Below are 16,609 nucleotides of genomic sequence, written 5' to 3' on the forward strand. Positions count from 1 at the left end.
GCAGCTGCTGTGACCGTAACTGGAAGGAAGCCTTTGTCACCTGCAAACAGTGATTGATGCTGGAACACTCCTTCCTCCATCCTTTGAAGTGTCCCAAGAAGGTCTGCATTGTTCGATTCTGCGCCAAAAAGGGTTGCAACTTGCAGTTGTCTGACCAGAAGAATCCTCACCGGAACTCATGGGCACCGCTCACCAGAACAAAGGGCGTAAGATTGATCCCCCGCGACCCAGACGATCCACATACATTTGGGAAATTCAGAGTTTGAGGGGTGAGGGGGGGCTGGTTAGCATCAGTGTGCCTGTCCTCCATAAGATAACATTGGGAACAAGTTCCTCGTGCTAAATTGTTGTAGAACCTTTTAATAATCTGAAACTAATCACTACCACCACAATCCCATTGCATCCTCCTTACAGGGACTACTTACTGGTGAGAAACACACTGCCTCATCACAAGTTTGGTGTTATCTTGGCAGTAATTCTGCCACGATGATACCAACACTTGGTCTGCTGGTATTACCGCCGGATTACAAGTGGTGGTAGGCGGCTTTAGTCCCCATTAGGACTCAATAGGGTATTTCAATAGTATTACCGCCTGCAGTGATTCCACCGGTGGTAATACTGTTGAATTGGGCGATTTTTAGGTGGTATGGTGGAGGAAATACCTCCAGCTTGTTGCTGGAGGTTTTTCTTCCACTTTACCCCCAAAGTCGTAGTTTTGTGATGTGGTCATGGCATGGTATATGCTATTACTGCCAAGTTTGCTGCACCGCCCAACTTACAATGAGGCCCGTGATGTTAAACCCTGTGACTTTTGGGCACAAGCCCCCGTTCATCTTCGGATAGGATATTGAACTTGTGGCTGGTTCCCATCATTACTGCATCTGCTTTACCTGCCTGCATTGCTCAGCAAGTGAACATCCGGCTGGTTTTATATATTTGTATTCTAGACTATTGTGTGATATTACTACCTGCACGTTTAATTTTTCAGTGCGTTCTGAATGCTTAAATAAATGATTGTATTTTTATAACTGACGGTCTAAATTGAATTATTTAAGCACTAGAACCTGAGGGGGTGGGAGGGCATTAGTTACAAGCCCGACCGGTAATGCCCCCCCTCCCCCCGTCTGAATGTTCTAATAGTATTTTTTTTCTCTAATTGAAAAACTGTGTAAACAGTTTCTCAATTCGAGCAAAATAAATGGGCGCTGTGGATCGGGGAGAATGCCTGATATGAAATTTGCCTTTATTTGCCTGTAATGAGTGCTGTAGGCATGTACTCATTACGAACATTTATGCCCGTAAAATGTTTTGTGAAGTAAGTTGCTTACTTTTGTTTAGAAAGATAGCCGATGCATTCGTTTTTAAGTCTGTTTTGGGATTTGCATTGAAGATTCCATGGATTGGCAACGACTATCCCTTCTTGCTTGCACAACAGCAACCATGATGGAATTCCTTCAAAGTGAGATGCGAAATTCAAATCTAGATTGAATATCTTTTTTCTTTAGTCATAGAATCTGCAAAACCCATTATACATTACTGTGAGAGTCTTAACTCGCTAACGGGCAAATATTTACAAGCATATGATAATGGATGCAACAATGTGAATATGCATGACCTATGGCAATCTGTATTGTGATGCAATTGGAGTTCTTCTGATGATTTTTATATGTAAAGCCTTTGTTGACTGAGCATATGAATTCAATATAGAATCTTGTGATTTTATCAGACTAAAGGTTTTTGACATTGGATTTTTTTTTTGTATCTTCCCCTCCCTCCTGCCCCCACACACCCCCAGCGGTGCCCAAGGCGAGTACACTGGCTTGGCTGCGATCAAGGCTTTTCTGAACGGGAAAGGAGAGCACCACCGCACTGTAAGTGTGACATGGTCTTGTGTGATAACTACACCTATCTCATCTGTCTTTGCCTCCACATCGACTCATGATTTATGGCAACACCCCAATACTGGAAGAGGTCTGAATCATGAAGGCCGACCTGGACCGACACGTAGGGCCAGGTGGTGATGGGTACAGACTTGACAAAGTTGGGAGGCTGAAAACATAACCCCTCATGTTGTCATTAATTTGCTAATACAAATACAGATGGACTGGAATACATGTAAACTCTGCAAGTCACACAAAGAAAGGCACCATATTCCTTATGCTCTACCTACACTGTCATTCAATTGGATATGTTCATACTTTTCTTACATTGTATGGATTAATAGTAGTTCTTCCAACAGTTCATGAATGTTGGCACTGCCTTTAAGAAGCTATATAAGGCACACGTGCATTGTATTATTCAGACAGTAGTCCTCAATGCAATCATTGATCTTGCACAGTTGGCCAGATGCTCGAGGGTGGATGTTTGCTTAGCAGCGGGCTGTGGCAAATGCATTGGCAGCAGTTGCAGTTGTGTGCTCTTCCTCTGCTGCTAAACATGCACAGCTTTGTCAGGAATACTTGCACAGAACTGGGGGTTATGTGAGCTATCGCTTTTGACCTCATCGTAATCGGTTCTTTACGGTTGACACTTGCCGATGATGGGATAAAAACCTGGGTTCCGATTGGAAGGCAGGGGTGAGTCAGACTACGTCAAGGGATCATGGTTTGAGACCAACCTTCTCACATGTTTAGAACATGTTAACCTAATACTTGCAAATGGCCTTCATCTGTCTCAGTCTCTAAATTACATTGAACCTTTTGCCCTACGCCATCTTGGCGTTCAATAGTTCTACATAGGTCCTTGAGTGCTGTGTATACATACAAATGCTGTGTTTCTAATTTGCAAAAGGGTGCAGTGAGTGTATGAAACGTTATCTATATGTTGGGCTAGAAATTTTAAATCTACTCCCTCGTTTTCCAAACTTTATAGCATTAAAGAATGTTTAGGCTAGGTGGAAATGCTCGGAAACGTAGAGTGCTGATGCTGAAGGTTTACAAACCTACACTTGAATTCCTCATTTAGGGCTATCAAGCATAAAGGTTTCCTTGCAGATAATTCATGGTTAGAATTTGGGTAGATCTCCTTCTTATACGAAAGTTCCAAAGTTTACGGTAGTGAAACCTGTATATTTTGGAATCTATGCATATCCAACAAACTAGATTAACAAAGTCTCACATTCCAATAACTCATGAGTATTCTTCTAGAAGTTCATTGATCTGCTTCTAGTAGAGACTGTGTCTGCAGAAAGTTGGGGTCCGGTTGTGAAATGTTGAATCCACTCCTACCTTTTTAAAGAGCATCTCCTGGACCCTGCTCTTCCAAGCAAAGTGTCGCGCTACACATAATCTTAACTGCCAACCATCATCTTACTTGACCTAGCAGTGGGTGCCTGGCCCCATCGCCTATTCAGCTCAAAGCATAGTTGATATTTTGGATCCTGTTTGTTTGGTTTGTTTATTTATATAGCGCACCAGACCCTGGAGTAAAAGGGTGCTTACAGACAGGTTACAGAAGGTACAATATATATAGAATTTACAGTTCTACATTATGTAGAAGTGATCTACAATATATACAATCGGCGGAAATTAGGCCATACAATAGAGACAATTGAATAGTATATACAGTGCTCATGGTCCTAGTCGGGCTTTGGATTAGTTTTTAGTTTTGTCCAGTAGCCAACCAATGACTAGCTTCCTGAACAGATGAAATGAAGCGGCCGATTTGATATTAAGCGGCAAGGAGTTCCAGCGTTGAGGGGAGAGGACCGTGAAACCTGAGCCGCCAGCTCTTTTAGAGGTGAATCTGGGCACAATGAGGCAAAGAGTGTTAGCGGATATGGTGATTCTGGTGTTTGGCTTCAAAGAGTGTTTATTAGTTAGATATGGGGGGGCTAGGTGATTTAAGGCTTTGTAGGGAAGACCGTTTTTAGGTTTCTTTTTTTTTTTTTTTTTGAATGGAGAGCCATTTGCAAGAAATTCTGATGTGGGAGATGTGCCCTCTCCTAGGGATGTTTAGTGCTGCTCGCAATGTGAGGCAGCTGTTCATGGATAGAAAAGGTCTGCGGGCTCTAATTAGTTTCCCAGTATAGGCAGTAGTAGAGGCAGTCATGTTGACTTGTTTTGAAAGGTTAGTATTGGCATCAAGGGAGAAACCTAGAGTTTTCACACTCTTAGCGACGGGGATGGTGTTACCATCAATTATGATGTTGGTGTAGTCAGGGCTAAGTTTCTGTAAATTATTGGGAGAACCGACCAGAAGGAGTTCCGTCTTCTCACCATTCAGGCAGAGGCCATGTGTGGCCATCCATGCCTGAATGATGGAAAAGACTTGGTTAATCCTGGTGACGTCAGCCTGGTAGTTGCCAGAGATGGTAAGGAGCATCTGGGTGTCGTTTGTGTAGGTGACACCCAGATGGTCCAATTTGTCAAAGAGAGGTTTTGTAAAAATGTTGTAGATGGTAGGGGAAACACAAGATCCTTGTGGGACACCACAAGTAATGGGTATGGGGTCTGCTGCAGCTACCGGTGAAAAAACTCTCATGGGGATTGTATCCACATAACAGCTGATGGTGAGAAATGGGCAGCAGATGACAAGTGGTTGCATAGTATTTTATGATCGACCAAGTCAAAGTATGGTTAGAGGTCTAGAAGGAGCAGCATGGCCGCTTTACCTTATGTCTTTGATGTCATCAATCTTACTTTTGAGGTCAACAAGGGCAGTTTCTGTTCCGTGTTGAGGTCGAAAGCCAGATTGACGCAACCCTAGTAATTGATTGGATTCTAAGTAGTTCTGGATTTGCAAGTAGGCAACTCTATCAAGGATTTTTAACAGGAAGGGTACCATGGTGATCGGCCTGTAGTTAGTAGGGATGGCTGGGTTTAAGGATTTTCTTTTAGGAGTGGGAGAACCCATGACTGTTTCAGGTTGTTGGGTACAGAGTTGGTGGAGAAGGATAGGTTTGAGTTTGGAGATGAAGGGGGAAGAGGTCTCTTGCAGCATCTTTGATAATCTGGGCAGGGCAGCTGTCCCCTTTGCAATTAGAGGGTTTGAGGGATGCAATCATTTTTTGGACTTCCGGTATAGTAACCTTTTTGAATGTGAATCCAGCTGTGGTATTGGTAGGGGTGGAGGCGGCGTTGTTGTTGGATAGTTGTAGTCGTTTAGCCTCAATTTTGGTTTGAAGGCCACTGATTTTGTTGGCAAGGGCAGATTGGATGCCGGTGCACCAAGGTTTGTCTTTTACACAAGTGTCTGAAGGTGGGTTAGGGTTTACTAATTCCTTCAAAAGGTGAAAAGTTCTTTAGCAGAGGATCCTGCCTTATCAATTCTCACATTGTAGGCTTCCTTCTTAGTGCGGAGTGTATCTTTTTTGAAAAGGAAGGAGATGGTCGTGAGATTAGTTTTATTTTCAGCTGAAGGAGTAGTTTTCCATATGGTTTCCATCTTAGCTTTCTTTTTTCTGAGGATTTTGAGTTCAGGGGTGAACCAGGAGTTCAGATGCGCTCTGGATTTGCCTTTGTGTAACTTTAGAGGGGCCACGGCGTCAATGGCATTGGTCATGGCGTCATTGTAGGTGCTGACTAGGAGGCTAAGGTCAGTAGTGGCTGGAAGCGAGTTAAGGAGGGGGGAGAACCAATGGTGTCAGGGTGTCTGCCGTGATGTTGCGCTTGTTTCTGGTTAGACAGGCGTAAAAGGGCATTGTTTGGGATTGGGGTTGTTGACGCTGATGTCAAAAGGTAAGAGGAAATGGTCTGTCCATACAAGAGGTTGTGGTGCTTTACAGGTGATGTTGCAGTTATGGGCTGCGACCCAATCGATGGGTCTGCCTTTCTGATGGGTTGGTAGTGTTAATTTGAGTATAGTTATGTTCTGATAGCGTTGGCGAGTGATGAGGCAGGAGTGTCGTTAGGGTCATTGTACCCGAGGGTAAAGTCTCCTAGAATATTTTCTGAAAGGGGCTTGGAGTTCTCAGCTATAAGTGAAGTAATGTCTTCCTCAAATGTACCTGTGGGACCTGGGGGGGTTCTGTATATGAGTTGCAGGTTGATTGAGCTCTTGGGGGTGGTTTGTATTTTGATGGTTAGGTGCTCGCATGATTCTAATGCAGGGGAGGTGATGGATCTAAGGTCAAGTGAGGATTTGAAGATGAATGCTACACCGCCTCCGCGAGCATTAACTCTATCCGCTCTGTGGATAGAGTAATTGTTGGGAACAGCGAGGGTTAGGTAAGGTCCTGCTGCCTCATGTAACCATGTTTCTGTAATAGCAAGGAAGTCGAGATCAGCTGAGAGGATGTCGGCGATTTCAGTGGGATGAGCAACAAGGAATCTGACATTGAGTAGGGCTCCTTTTTAGAGATGCAATATTGGTAATAAGTGCAGTTCTTATTGGTCTCCTTGATCATAGGTATTGTGGGCGACTTACTAGGTAAGGTGTGGAGTCTTGAGCCCAGACTATTACGGGTGGAGAGGTCAGGGTTGAGTACTGGCTGGTAACCTAGTAGTATGGGCTGGTTACTATTATTATCCGTGTGGTCGTTCTTAGAAGGGCTGGAGTTGTTGGGCGGGGCGGAGTGTTATCTAGTGTGGGGCTAGCTTTAGTAGGCCGCCTTTGGGCGGTAGGGGGGAAGGTGGTAGGGTGGGTAGGAACGGTGTGGGACAAGGGATGGGGTAGTGTCTTGGGCAACAGAGTTTGGCTAGTCCATTGCTAAGTGATATGTAGCTATTTGAGCTACAGGGTGTATCGTTATTCAGGACACAGAAGGGGACCATGATGAGAATGAGCCAAGGGGGCATAATTGTAAGTACGGGGTAGGTTGAGGGCTGAGCACAGGCAGGTGGGCACAGTAGGCAATTGCAGCCAGCCAGGTACAGCTTAGCTTTGCTGATATAGTGCAGAGAGTAGGCTACTTCAGATTTTGCTGGTGCAGTGCCAGGGTAGACAAGTTCAACTTAGTTATTACAATGCAAGGATAGGCAGATTTAACTTTGCTGATACAGTGCATAAATGGGCTGATTCAACTTTAACACAACGAGAGAGTAGGCTAGTTCAAATTTGCTAATCAGATGCAGAAGTGGGCAAATTCGACTTTGTTAATCAGATGCAGAAATGGGCATATTCGACTTTGTTAATCGGAAGCAGAACTGGGCATCTTCAACTGTGGTGGTACAGTATATACGTGGACTAATTCAATTTAAATAGCAAAATTAGAAATTCGGCTAGTTCAGCTTCGCTAATGCGGGGGTAGACCGCTTCAATTGGTAAGTTTACTGCATGAAACGGCTGGATATTTTTACTAGTATGGTGCCAGAACCGGGCACCATTGGATGTAATGCAGGTCACATAGGCGTGGTGAGTAGCAGAGTTAAGTAGCAACCAATTATACGTGCCCAATGCATGGCTGTTAGCGAGCACAATGGGAGCGTTGGAACGGGAGCAGTGAGACAACGATCTGGGATACAAAGGTAATGGGGCTACAAAGAGTTGTTCGGCGTACAGACCGTAGATGTAGCGAGCGTCTAGGTACAGTTGCATGTAGCGGTGTGCTCGTTTGATTACTTTCGAGCAAGTGAGCTACTTGTGGTTTAGTTGTAGGGGCGGGTGGAGAGAGAAGTTGTGCCGTGTTGGTCACTGTGGTGCAGCGCGCTGGTTCGATGATGGTTGATGAGCGGGATCAGAATGCCGTTAACGGGGGATGGGCACTGATGTAGCAGAGTATCACGCTTACCCTGTTTATCAGAGGTGCGGCATAGGAGGGGCAGGGGTTGTGGCCCTCGGCACGACAGTGGAGACAAGCGCTGTGCCTTCGTATGTGTGCCTTAGGATGTGGGCCGGCTCTAAGCCTGCCGGCTTGTGGTTCGCTACAAATACCGAAATCACAGGGGGTGCAGTGCTGTGGGGCCGGGTAGAAGGTTGAGGAGATGGTGGTCTGCCATCTTGCAAGGTTTACCTTGTAGCTTCCAATGGAAGTTTGTCCATCTTCGGGAATCTGTGACAGTTTGTCCATCTTCGGGAATGCTTGCTAGTGTTTTATACTGCTGGGGCACCATAGTACTGTCTCCAGTGTGCTGGAGAGGTGCGCCATACATGGGAATATGTAATCTGTGGTGCCTCAATGATGGTCCCAAAAAGCCCTTCTCTACATTCTGCAGAGTGTGGCAAATGCGACAGGCGCTAATAAATGGAGCAACAGATGGGCAGGAAAGGCTATGTAGAACCGCAGCTGTAAAGGGAAAACACTTGGACCAGGAGCAACACAGGTGTGGGTTCAATGTACTCGCTGTTTGTTGCACTTCTGTGTCATGTCACACTTGCCTTCAGAAAGTTTCCTCACAGATTCCTATGAGTTACTGGGACTCTTGTCAGTTGTTTGAGGCCGGAGAAAGAATGTGCAATGTGGCCTTGGAGGAACGAAGTTCACTAAAAGTGTCTTGCATCTTTATTTACCACTGTGTGGTAAATGTATGCAAGAGCAGAACGCACCTGAACAGGGTCCAGAAAGGTGGAATAGCTACCTCCAAGGACAGTAGAAGCGGAGGACCTTAACTACCTAAAACAGCATGGTCATCGTACTTCTGGAGATGGCACAATGGCACGGGAGGCAGAATGTCGGAGACGTCCAAGCTTAGATGGCAATGGAGAGGAGGCAAAAATGTCTTTTCCATGACAAAGGAAGTTTGAGAAATATCTGGTCATCCATAGTTCACTGATGGAGATGGGAAGGAGAAAAGGCCACAGAAGTCGGGAACTAGAAGGTAATGGAATGCATCTAGGACCAGACTCGCAGGAGGAGCACGAGGGAGAAGACCGATCAGAGAACTCGCCACAGGAAGGTGTGCGGGGGGGGGTTCAAAAAGGGTGACAGCAGCAAGTGTGCTGGGGAAAGACCATAATAATTAAGTCCTGGGCATGTTGAGCAGCAACACACCACAGGAGCAAGCTGCCGCTGCATATATAAACCAGGTTTGCAACAAGAGGATGTGACGCACACCAGGTCAAAGTAACTGACCGGTTCTACCACAGGCAGGCAGCTTCAGGCTGTATACTTGAGACCGGCTAGGGGACGGATTGGTCTGGGTCAGGAATAAGAGCGCACTCTCCGGCAGAAAATGTGAGTGCTGTGCTGCAGGAGCTACAAATAGAAATGTGCCTCTGCATACTGACATGGGGTGGAGTGGGGTGCTGCTGGAACTGGTAGGGCAGAAGTGCGAAGGAAAGTGCTGAATTCCGAAAATCCTCTAACTAGCCAAACCGCACAGAGCGGTGGAGACAGTACAGCACTGCGTGGGATCTTACAGGTGATGTTTAGGCACTGTAGCGTCCACATTTTTACAAAATTCACTTCAAACATTATCGGAACTTATAAAGAGCCTGGGAACAATTCACTTATTCACTTGAAACTACAAGATGAGTCTTTGTTTTGTGTTGTGCTGAGACACTGTAAAGTTGCCCCCCTCCTGTCTGGAGTTGCCAGAAATTCTTTTGGAGCTAGCCTCATTAGGTTTCATGTAATAATGTCCCTGCAAAAAATGTCACCTGGCAAAAAAGTCAGCAGAAATTGGCCCTTTTTTTGGTGGGGACATTATTCCATTGACCATGTGGGGGACACCCCTGCAACCCTAGAAGGACGAAAAATCTTTTTCCATCCGGATACCGGGCCTTTGTTACAAAAGACCATCTTTATTCAGTTCATCAAAAACAACACAGCTAAAAAACTTTAGCAAATGTAAACCATAGAAAATGAGGCTCTCCCAAAATTTGAAAACGTTGACGCGTTTCGCGGCAAAACTCGCCGCTTGTTCACAACCTAAAATCCCCATATATATATATATTCTCTTGCCACAACCTTTTCCCGGCGACATTATGTATGGCGGCCATATGTATAGGGATAAGATTACCCAATACCCCTCATTCAATGGGTTAATGGCAGAGGACTCCTACAGGACAGTGTAAACTATTCCTGTACAGACACAATTCGCCTGCTGTTTTGCTAACATTTGTATGTGCTCTTTTCTTTTAAAATGTATTTTAATGTTTTTTTTTTTTTTTTTTGTAGGTCTGCCTCATACCAAAATCTGCTCATGGAACTAACCCAGCCAGTGCCCAAATGGCGGGGATGAAGATTCAGCCTGTGGAGGTGGATAAGCACGGCAATATTGATATTGCCCACCTGAAAGCCATGGTAAGTATAGTAGATGTTGGGCAATTCACCAACAGGAGTCCTTTTCGGTCTTGCCCGACGTGTTGAAGTTCTGTGCTCTGTATCCCATCTCCTATGTGAAAACGAATGGTGACAAACAGCTGGGAACATCCCCCCCCCCCCATGTCCTTGCTTGCAGTCCGTTTAGTTCAAAGGTGGAATGAGGAATAGTCCCCTGTCATTGGCAGTTTTAATTCAGACTAATGGTAGGTGACCTGCAAGTAGCATCCAGGGCAGGAGCAAGGATGGGGTCGGCTTTCTGGGCTGAGAATGAACACTTTTGCTTAGGTGTCCCGCTATATGATGAATTGGGAGGAGTCCGAAATAATGCCACGCTCCCGATCCTGCCAGAGTGGGAATACACCTAGTTTCCAGAAAAACAGAGCTGTGGATCTCTGCAGTCATCCGTACTAGGAGCCTAAAGATTGATGGCTTGTTATCTTGTATAGAAACGGATCTCGCCGCTTGTTCTGCTCCTAGCCTCTCCTCCTAGGGGAACGTTGTTTCTATTGAAATGTGCAGCGTAATGAGACTTAATTATATGCTAACTCGAGTGCTTTCCCCACACCTCTAGAGCATGCGCCAAAACATTGACTGAAGTATCCTGGCAAACACGTCAGGGTGGCTCTTCCGAAGTTGCTGCTCCAACACACTGGGGTTGGAAGACAATTCTTGATTTCAACAAATATGTGGGCGGGTGGGGGGGGGGGCTGAACTCATTGAAGCCGGTCACTGAGTGCATAGTATACCTGGGGGCGACAAGGCCAGGGCATTGATGCCTTGGTGCTCTCTCTCCAGTGACAATCTTTAAAGACTGGGACTCTTAATCAGGTCGATGCATTTGTACATACATTGACCTTTAACGTGATCTATTACTTCCTTTCAATGTGGCCTAGTTGGAGGAGTGATCGTTTGTTGCAATTTTAAGCTTTTGTGGTTTTCAAGAGGCGACAGTGTTGCCCGCAATTAACAGGTTATTTGCATTGGCACTGGCCACTGTCATTCCACTGTTTGGGTCGATTGTGTATATACTAGTTTGTGTGTGCTCCAACTAAATGTCCAAGGGAAGGGCTGCCAAAGGAGAACACAATTTGGTTCACAGGTGTTTCAACAGTAAAGTTAAACTGACAAAAAACATATAGTACACATCCTTCACATTTTGGGCACCTGGGCCAAGGACAGGCGCTATGTTACTCCCTAGGCAGGTGGCCTGCAGAGCTTCAAAATAGCAAGTACTAAAATAAAAAGAGTAGAAGCAAGTCTAAAATAGCAGTTTTTACTCAGACCGTAGAATATACTATCAGTGCTGACATGACCTGCGCCTGCAAGGGACACGTGTGATAAACCAGTTCCATATATAATTATAGGCAGACTTGGTACTGGAAATTCCTATGCAGGCGGGGTATAGAAAATAGTTGGTTGTACTAAATATGACAAAACACGAATAGTGCCAAAAATCTCTTGGGGCTAGTGTTGGGTGACGTAGCCAGTCTGTAGGGTCCAAAGTAATGTCAAGTGGCCTGAGACTGGGACCTTGTACTTGCATTAATCCTGTCTTGGCTTGATGGTACCCAGTTACCACAGCTGTGTATTTGAACAAACAGCTGGATTTCCGTGTAAGGCAACAACATCTTTGAGTATGATGCATTGCCACTCTCGATCTTCGACTTGATGGTCAGACTGAGTATTCCGTCTTAGTGTCTGATAAGGAGGTTCGATTGTACTAGTCGGCGATGACGCCAGAGCATCCCAATTGTAAAGTAGTGCTACCCCACCAGATGCATGGGGTTTTAGTTAGAAAAAACAATTCACATTCTTCCTAGGCATGATTTTGGGGTTCAGTAGTTATCTGGATTAACATTATTAGGGTTTCTGGTTTTAAGGGTTTTTTTTTTCAAATTGAGTGGTGTTTTTCCAGGATTTTCACAAAATGTAAAAATGTGTATCAGTATTCATACTTTTTTGTGGGAAATAATGGTGCGCAACAGTGTTTTTTACATTGTATATGAAAAACATTTGTATTAACATACTATTTGGAGTCTCCATATCATAAGCTACAATATTCTCAACAGACAGGCTATTGAGGGAAGTTTCTCGGAAGGGGTAGCCAACACACATCTGCTGAGAAAGGAAGCATCAGCTGCCGGTGAGAGAGTTCCTGTGGAATGGAGGAATGGATGTAGGAAATTGTGTACAGAATGATGCCCGTTATCAGCAGCCAGGGCAGGTTCTAGGATGTGCGAGGGCCGGTGTGGTAAAGGATGTTCAGGGGGCCCTAATTTGCATATGTGTTGACACAAGTGTGAAATCACAGAAAATTATGTTACAGCACCTGGAGCACCAAGCCGTTTACCTTCCAATGATCCCTAAGTAGTCGGAAGGACTGCACAAATTGACCAAGAATCCTTACAATAACTGGCTCAACATTGAGCAGCCTCCCTCCTACCCCCTCTCTGAATGAACTTTGAATTGCCACAAACACCCGAATGTGTTTAGTGTAATTGCTCAGTGTTAAGATTGTGCATAGTGCATAATTAACTTTGTCATGTGGTGTGATGCAGCAGAGCTGAACAGATGTCCTCTATTGTCTCCCCTTCACCCTGGTATGTTTGGGCACCTGCAGCTAGACCTTATTGCCCTTTGGAAGAATAAAAAATGAGGAAATGAAACTGTCCTAAGGGATATTATTGGAAGAGCTGACCCAACTCTTCCTTCTTCCAGGTCTCTGTAGCATGTACAACAAGGTTACTTTCGGAACATTCAGGAGGACTCCTCTTGGAGCAGAGCTGTGGTATACTATCGCATTGTTTATCGTTCCAAGCAAAGCTGTATTGTGCCGTTCTTGCCCATCTAGCAGAACTATTTTTTAAGGTTTGGTGGTGTTTGATCGTCTGACAACTGATCGCGGCAAACAGACTGGAAAAAAACTGCCCGCATGTGATCAATTGTCAGAGGAGCAAAGTGCAAACCAAATGCGTGTACACCAACCACCACCCCACCCCCCTGCTTACCTGTTTGAACGCCGCCTGGTTCACTTCACCTCTGCGGGTCAGATCCGTCCCTCTAACGCAGGTCTGATTCGACACCACAGGGTCCCGTTTTCTTATTTATTTTTTTTCTTCAGTTTCCCGCCTCATGTTGAGGAAGCGGGGAACACCCCCGCAGCCCGTCCCCAAGGATAATACATACCGATCGTAGGGAGAGGGAGACACCCCTGCACCCTCACTCCACATGTTAAGCATGTATTAGGCTAATTGTTCATTTTTAATCAGTCGAATGGTACAGGACAAATTTGGTCAAATGTATTTCGACAAATTAAAAACAAACCATTATGCTTATACATTTTTTTTTTTTAACAGTAATAGCGCTCTAAAATGACCTAAAGGAAATTGCTGTGTGATGGGTGCAGTGAATATGCAGCCAAGGCCCTTCAACTATGTAAATAGGTAAACTGGGCTTTCAGCTTTCAAAAAGGGGAAAACTTTGCTTTTACGTAATCTGTCCATTCTGTCTTTTAGGTAGACAAACACAAAGAAAACCTGGCTGCCATAATGATAACGTATCCTTCTACCAACGGCGTGTTTGAGGAGGACATCAGCGATGTGTGTGACCTTATCCACACGCACGGCGGACAGGTGTACTTGGATGGAGCCAACATGAATGCTCAGGTGGGGATGGCCTGATTCTGTAGAAGTGTTTTTGAAAAGGAATTTGATTTTGTACATGTGGTGACCTGTAGGAAATTCTTTCTGATTCTATTGATGCAGACGAGAGGAAAAGATGGTTCTCACAGATTTAGGGCAGAAGGTTGAAGCCAGAGTGGCTTGCTATTGGCAATTGTGTATGAAGTGTAGTAAAACTCAGGGTGCCAGCACAATAGTGTTTTGCTAGCCACATGACTGTGAACCTCTCCCCGCCCACCCTCATTTGCCCTCCACCCTGTCCTTAGCTGGTCCCTATTGATTTCCTAGGAATCCCACCTTGAACGTCAGGATTTGCAGAGAATGGATTTTGCTATAATGGAGCGATCTACGTGTCTACCATGGGACAGACACATAATGTCTTATTCCGGAAGTATTTCTTAATCGGTCATGCTTGGTGCTAGCATGTGGAGGTTTGTGCTTGCATTTCGGAGCAGCTGGAAGACCTGCCTAGTTGTGCCAAACCAGCATGTTATGTAATATAGACTGCATTACATGTGGCACTTGGTACTGTAACTACCTGTGCCCTGTGTCTGAAGAAAAATAAAGGTGTCAAATTATCACAATGAAAAAACTGCATTGCCCCAAATGCCATGAAGGAAATGTCTAAATCTGGACCCTCATCTCCTTATTAGCCTTCCCAGGTTCTTGTTAGGGAGATTTATCATTTGTATTCTTAATCCCCTCTCCTAGTGAGTCCCCCAACACATACTGCTGGACTGCTGGAACTTTTTCTTTCAATGTCTTTCATAGTTCCTTAGAACTACTGTTCTTATCCTTCCCAAAACCTTTACTTATGAGAGATTAGCACACATCCTCTTATGTGGAGTGCTAAGGGGATACCTAGTGCCCCCCACCCCCTCTCGCTGCTCCTGTGACTTTCTAGTCCATGACAACCCTAATGGTTGGTGGCAGTGGACGTGTTCTACCAACCTATGGTGCTATTCTTTTTTTTTTACCACAGACTGTTCACAGCCTAGGTTATTCACCAAAGGGTTAACCATGTTCTAACAGTGTGGCTCCTTTCTTTTTTCACCATTTCTTGCATGGTTGTCCTTTTTTAACCCCCCTTTCTACTATTCTGGGAGGGAGAGGTCTGAATGTGTTTTGCCTTTGGCAGAACCCTTGGCTGTCCCCGTTTAGGCTCCATTCATTTTTTTGTGAAGGCAGGAAGTGGGGTAGGAGCTCTCCCCTTTGTCTGCCAGAGTGCCTGAATGGGCCGGGAGGATAGCTCAGGGGCAACACGTTTTTCTTGGAAGCAAGACTACGCATAGCAAATCTGGTTCGAATCCCAGGCTCGCGCTTAGAAACTGGTCCTCGGTATTAAGCGTTGTTAGGCAAGATTGTATATCCTTTGGAGGACTACAGCAATCTTGACCTCCTGGCAATAGGAGCCCAACACAGTTTGGTAGTGTAGCCGAGCAGCCAGGCTTATCTCAAGAGGGGTCAATGGGAGCAGTAGGGTTGTAACAGCGTTTCACAGGGCAGTTATTCAAATAAACACTTACACTCAAGATTTCTTGATTAAACAATTATTCATTTAACAGTTGTATAAGCCTTCTTCAGAAGGCATCAAAACGTGTAACAATTATAATCTACTTCAAAACGCACTCTATTTCTCTAAATCAGATAATACCGGCACACAGACACTTCCTACACCCTCAGGTGACTTAAATAGTTAGGACACTGTGTACATTGATGTATCACCGATTCAGAGCAATACTGAGTTTGGTGCAAAGGCTAAATTGGGGAATAAAAGAAAGGTTAACAATTCATGAACAGGTAAGTACTTTTTTAAACCTTCCAATGTCGAGTAAATGTAGCCCTTTCGTGTGGGACAGGTAAAGGCACAGGGTCAGAGGTCAGAGTCTCTCAGGGAGACAGGACAGCAAATGTTAGTTGAGCAAAGCCTAGGGGAGCTGAAGATCTTTGCAGATAAGTAAAAAGACTTGCACAATGTTTTAGAAAAGTTTGTAGAAATAAGTTTCACTTGAATGGCCACAAGCTTGGGAGGCTTGAGGGGCAAAGCTGTAAGCAACTCTACAATGGCAAACAAGACAAGTCTCAACTGAGAGCAAGTATGGCTACACAACAAGAGGCAAGTCCTCCTAGGTTAATAGTACCTTTGGTTAGAAGTAATGGTTCCAGCTGACTTCTGTTCCTGTACAGCTCTGCAGATCCTGTTCCTGGGCCTCATTCATAGGGACAAGAGGGAAGACTTCTGGGGACACCTGCACTGCAATGGGAAGGTCAGCGGCAGCAGTGCGCAAACTTCAATTCAGCGGCACTTCGCGGCTCCTGCTCCTACAGCAAATCGCAACACTGTGGTTCTCGGATACCACTTAAGACTTTCCTTGCATCTGGGGTCCGGCACTCTGTTGTGGCTCAGGCTTGGTCAGTCCTACTTCAGGGAAGTCCAGAGGATCTTCCTGACGCTCAGGTCTGACCTAAAAGCGATCCAATCGGTTTGGTGTTCGCTCCCTGGCACTTCAGTTCCAGCAGCAGTGGAAGTACAGCCAGCTCCAAGAGGATGTCCAAACAAGTTCACTTCGGGGTTGATTGGTCGCACCAACCCAAGAGAAGTCGTCCTTGTAGGGCTTTTCTAGTCGAAACGAATTTGGAGCTTCAGCACAGCAGCAGGGCTTCACCGGGCAAACCACAGTCCAGGAGTTGCAGCAGGCGTCTCTTCCAAGTTCTTCTTCGGATTCCTTCATCTAGTGGTTGACTCTGCCTTCCAAGCCAAAAAGCCTTGCCTTTTATGCAGGTT

General features: G+C 45.2%; 1 protein-coding gene across 1 annotated transcript in view; it reads left to right on the forward strand.

Moving 5' to 3' along the window:
* GLDC (glycine decarboxylase) overlaps nucleotides 1–16,609 on the forward strand; it is a 472,733-nt gene that overhangs the window by 324,026 nt on the left and 132,098 nt on the right. Inside the window, exons 16-18 of the mRNA XM_069625925.1 lie at nucleotides 1,796–1,871; nucleotides 9,998–10,123; nucleotides 13,660–13,809. Of these exons, the coding sequence (XP_069482026.1) occupies nucleotides 1,796–1,871; nucleotides 9,998–10,123; nucleotides 13,660–13,809 (352 nt within the window). The remainder of the gene's footprint in view (nucleotides 1–1,795; nucleotides 1,872–9,997; nucleotides 10,124–13,659; nucleotides 13,810–16,609) is intronic.

The sequence above is a fragment of the Ambystoma mexicanum genome, chromosome 6p (assembly GCF_040938575.1).
Source record: "Ambystoma mexicanum isolate Mex_15411 chromosome 6p, UKY_AmexF1_1, whole genome shotgun sequence".
NCBI lineage: Eukaryota > Metazoa > Chordata > Amphibia > Caudata > Ambystomatidae > Ambystoma > Ambystoma mexicanum.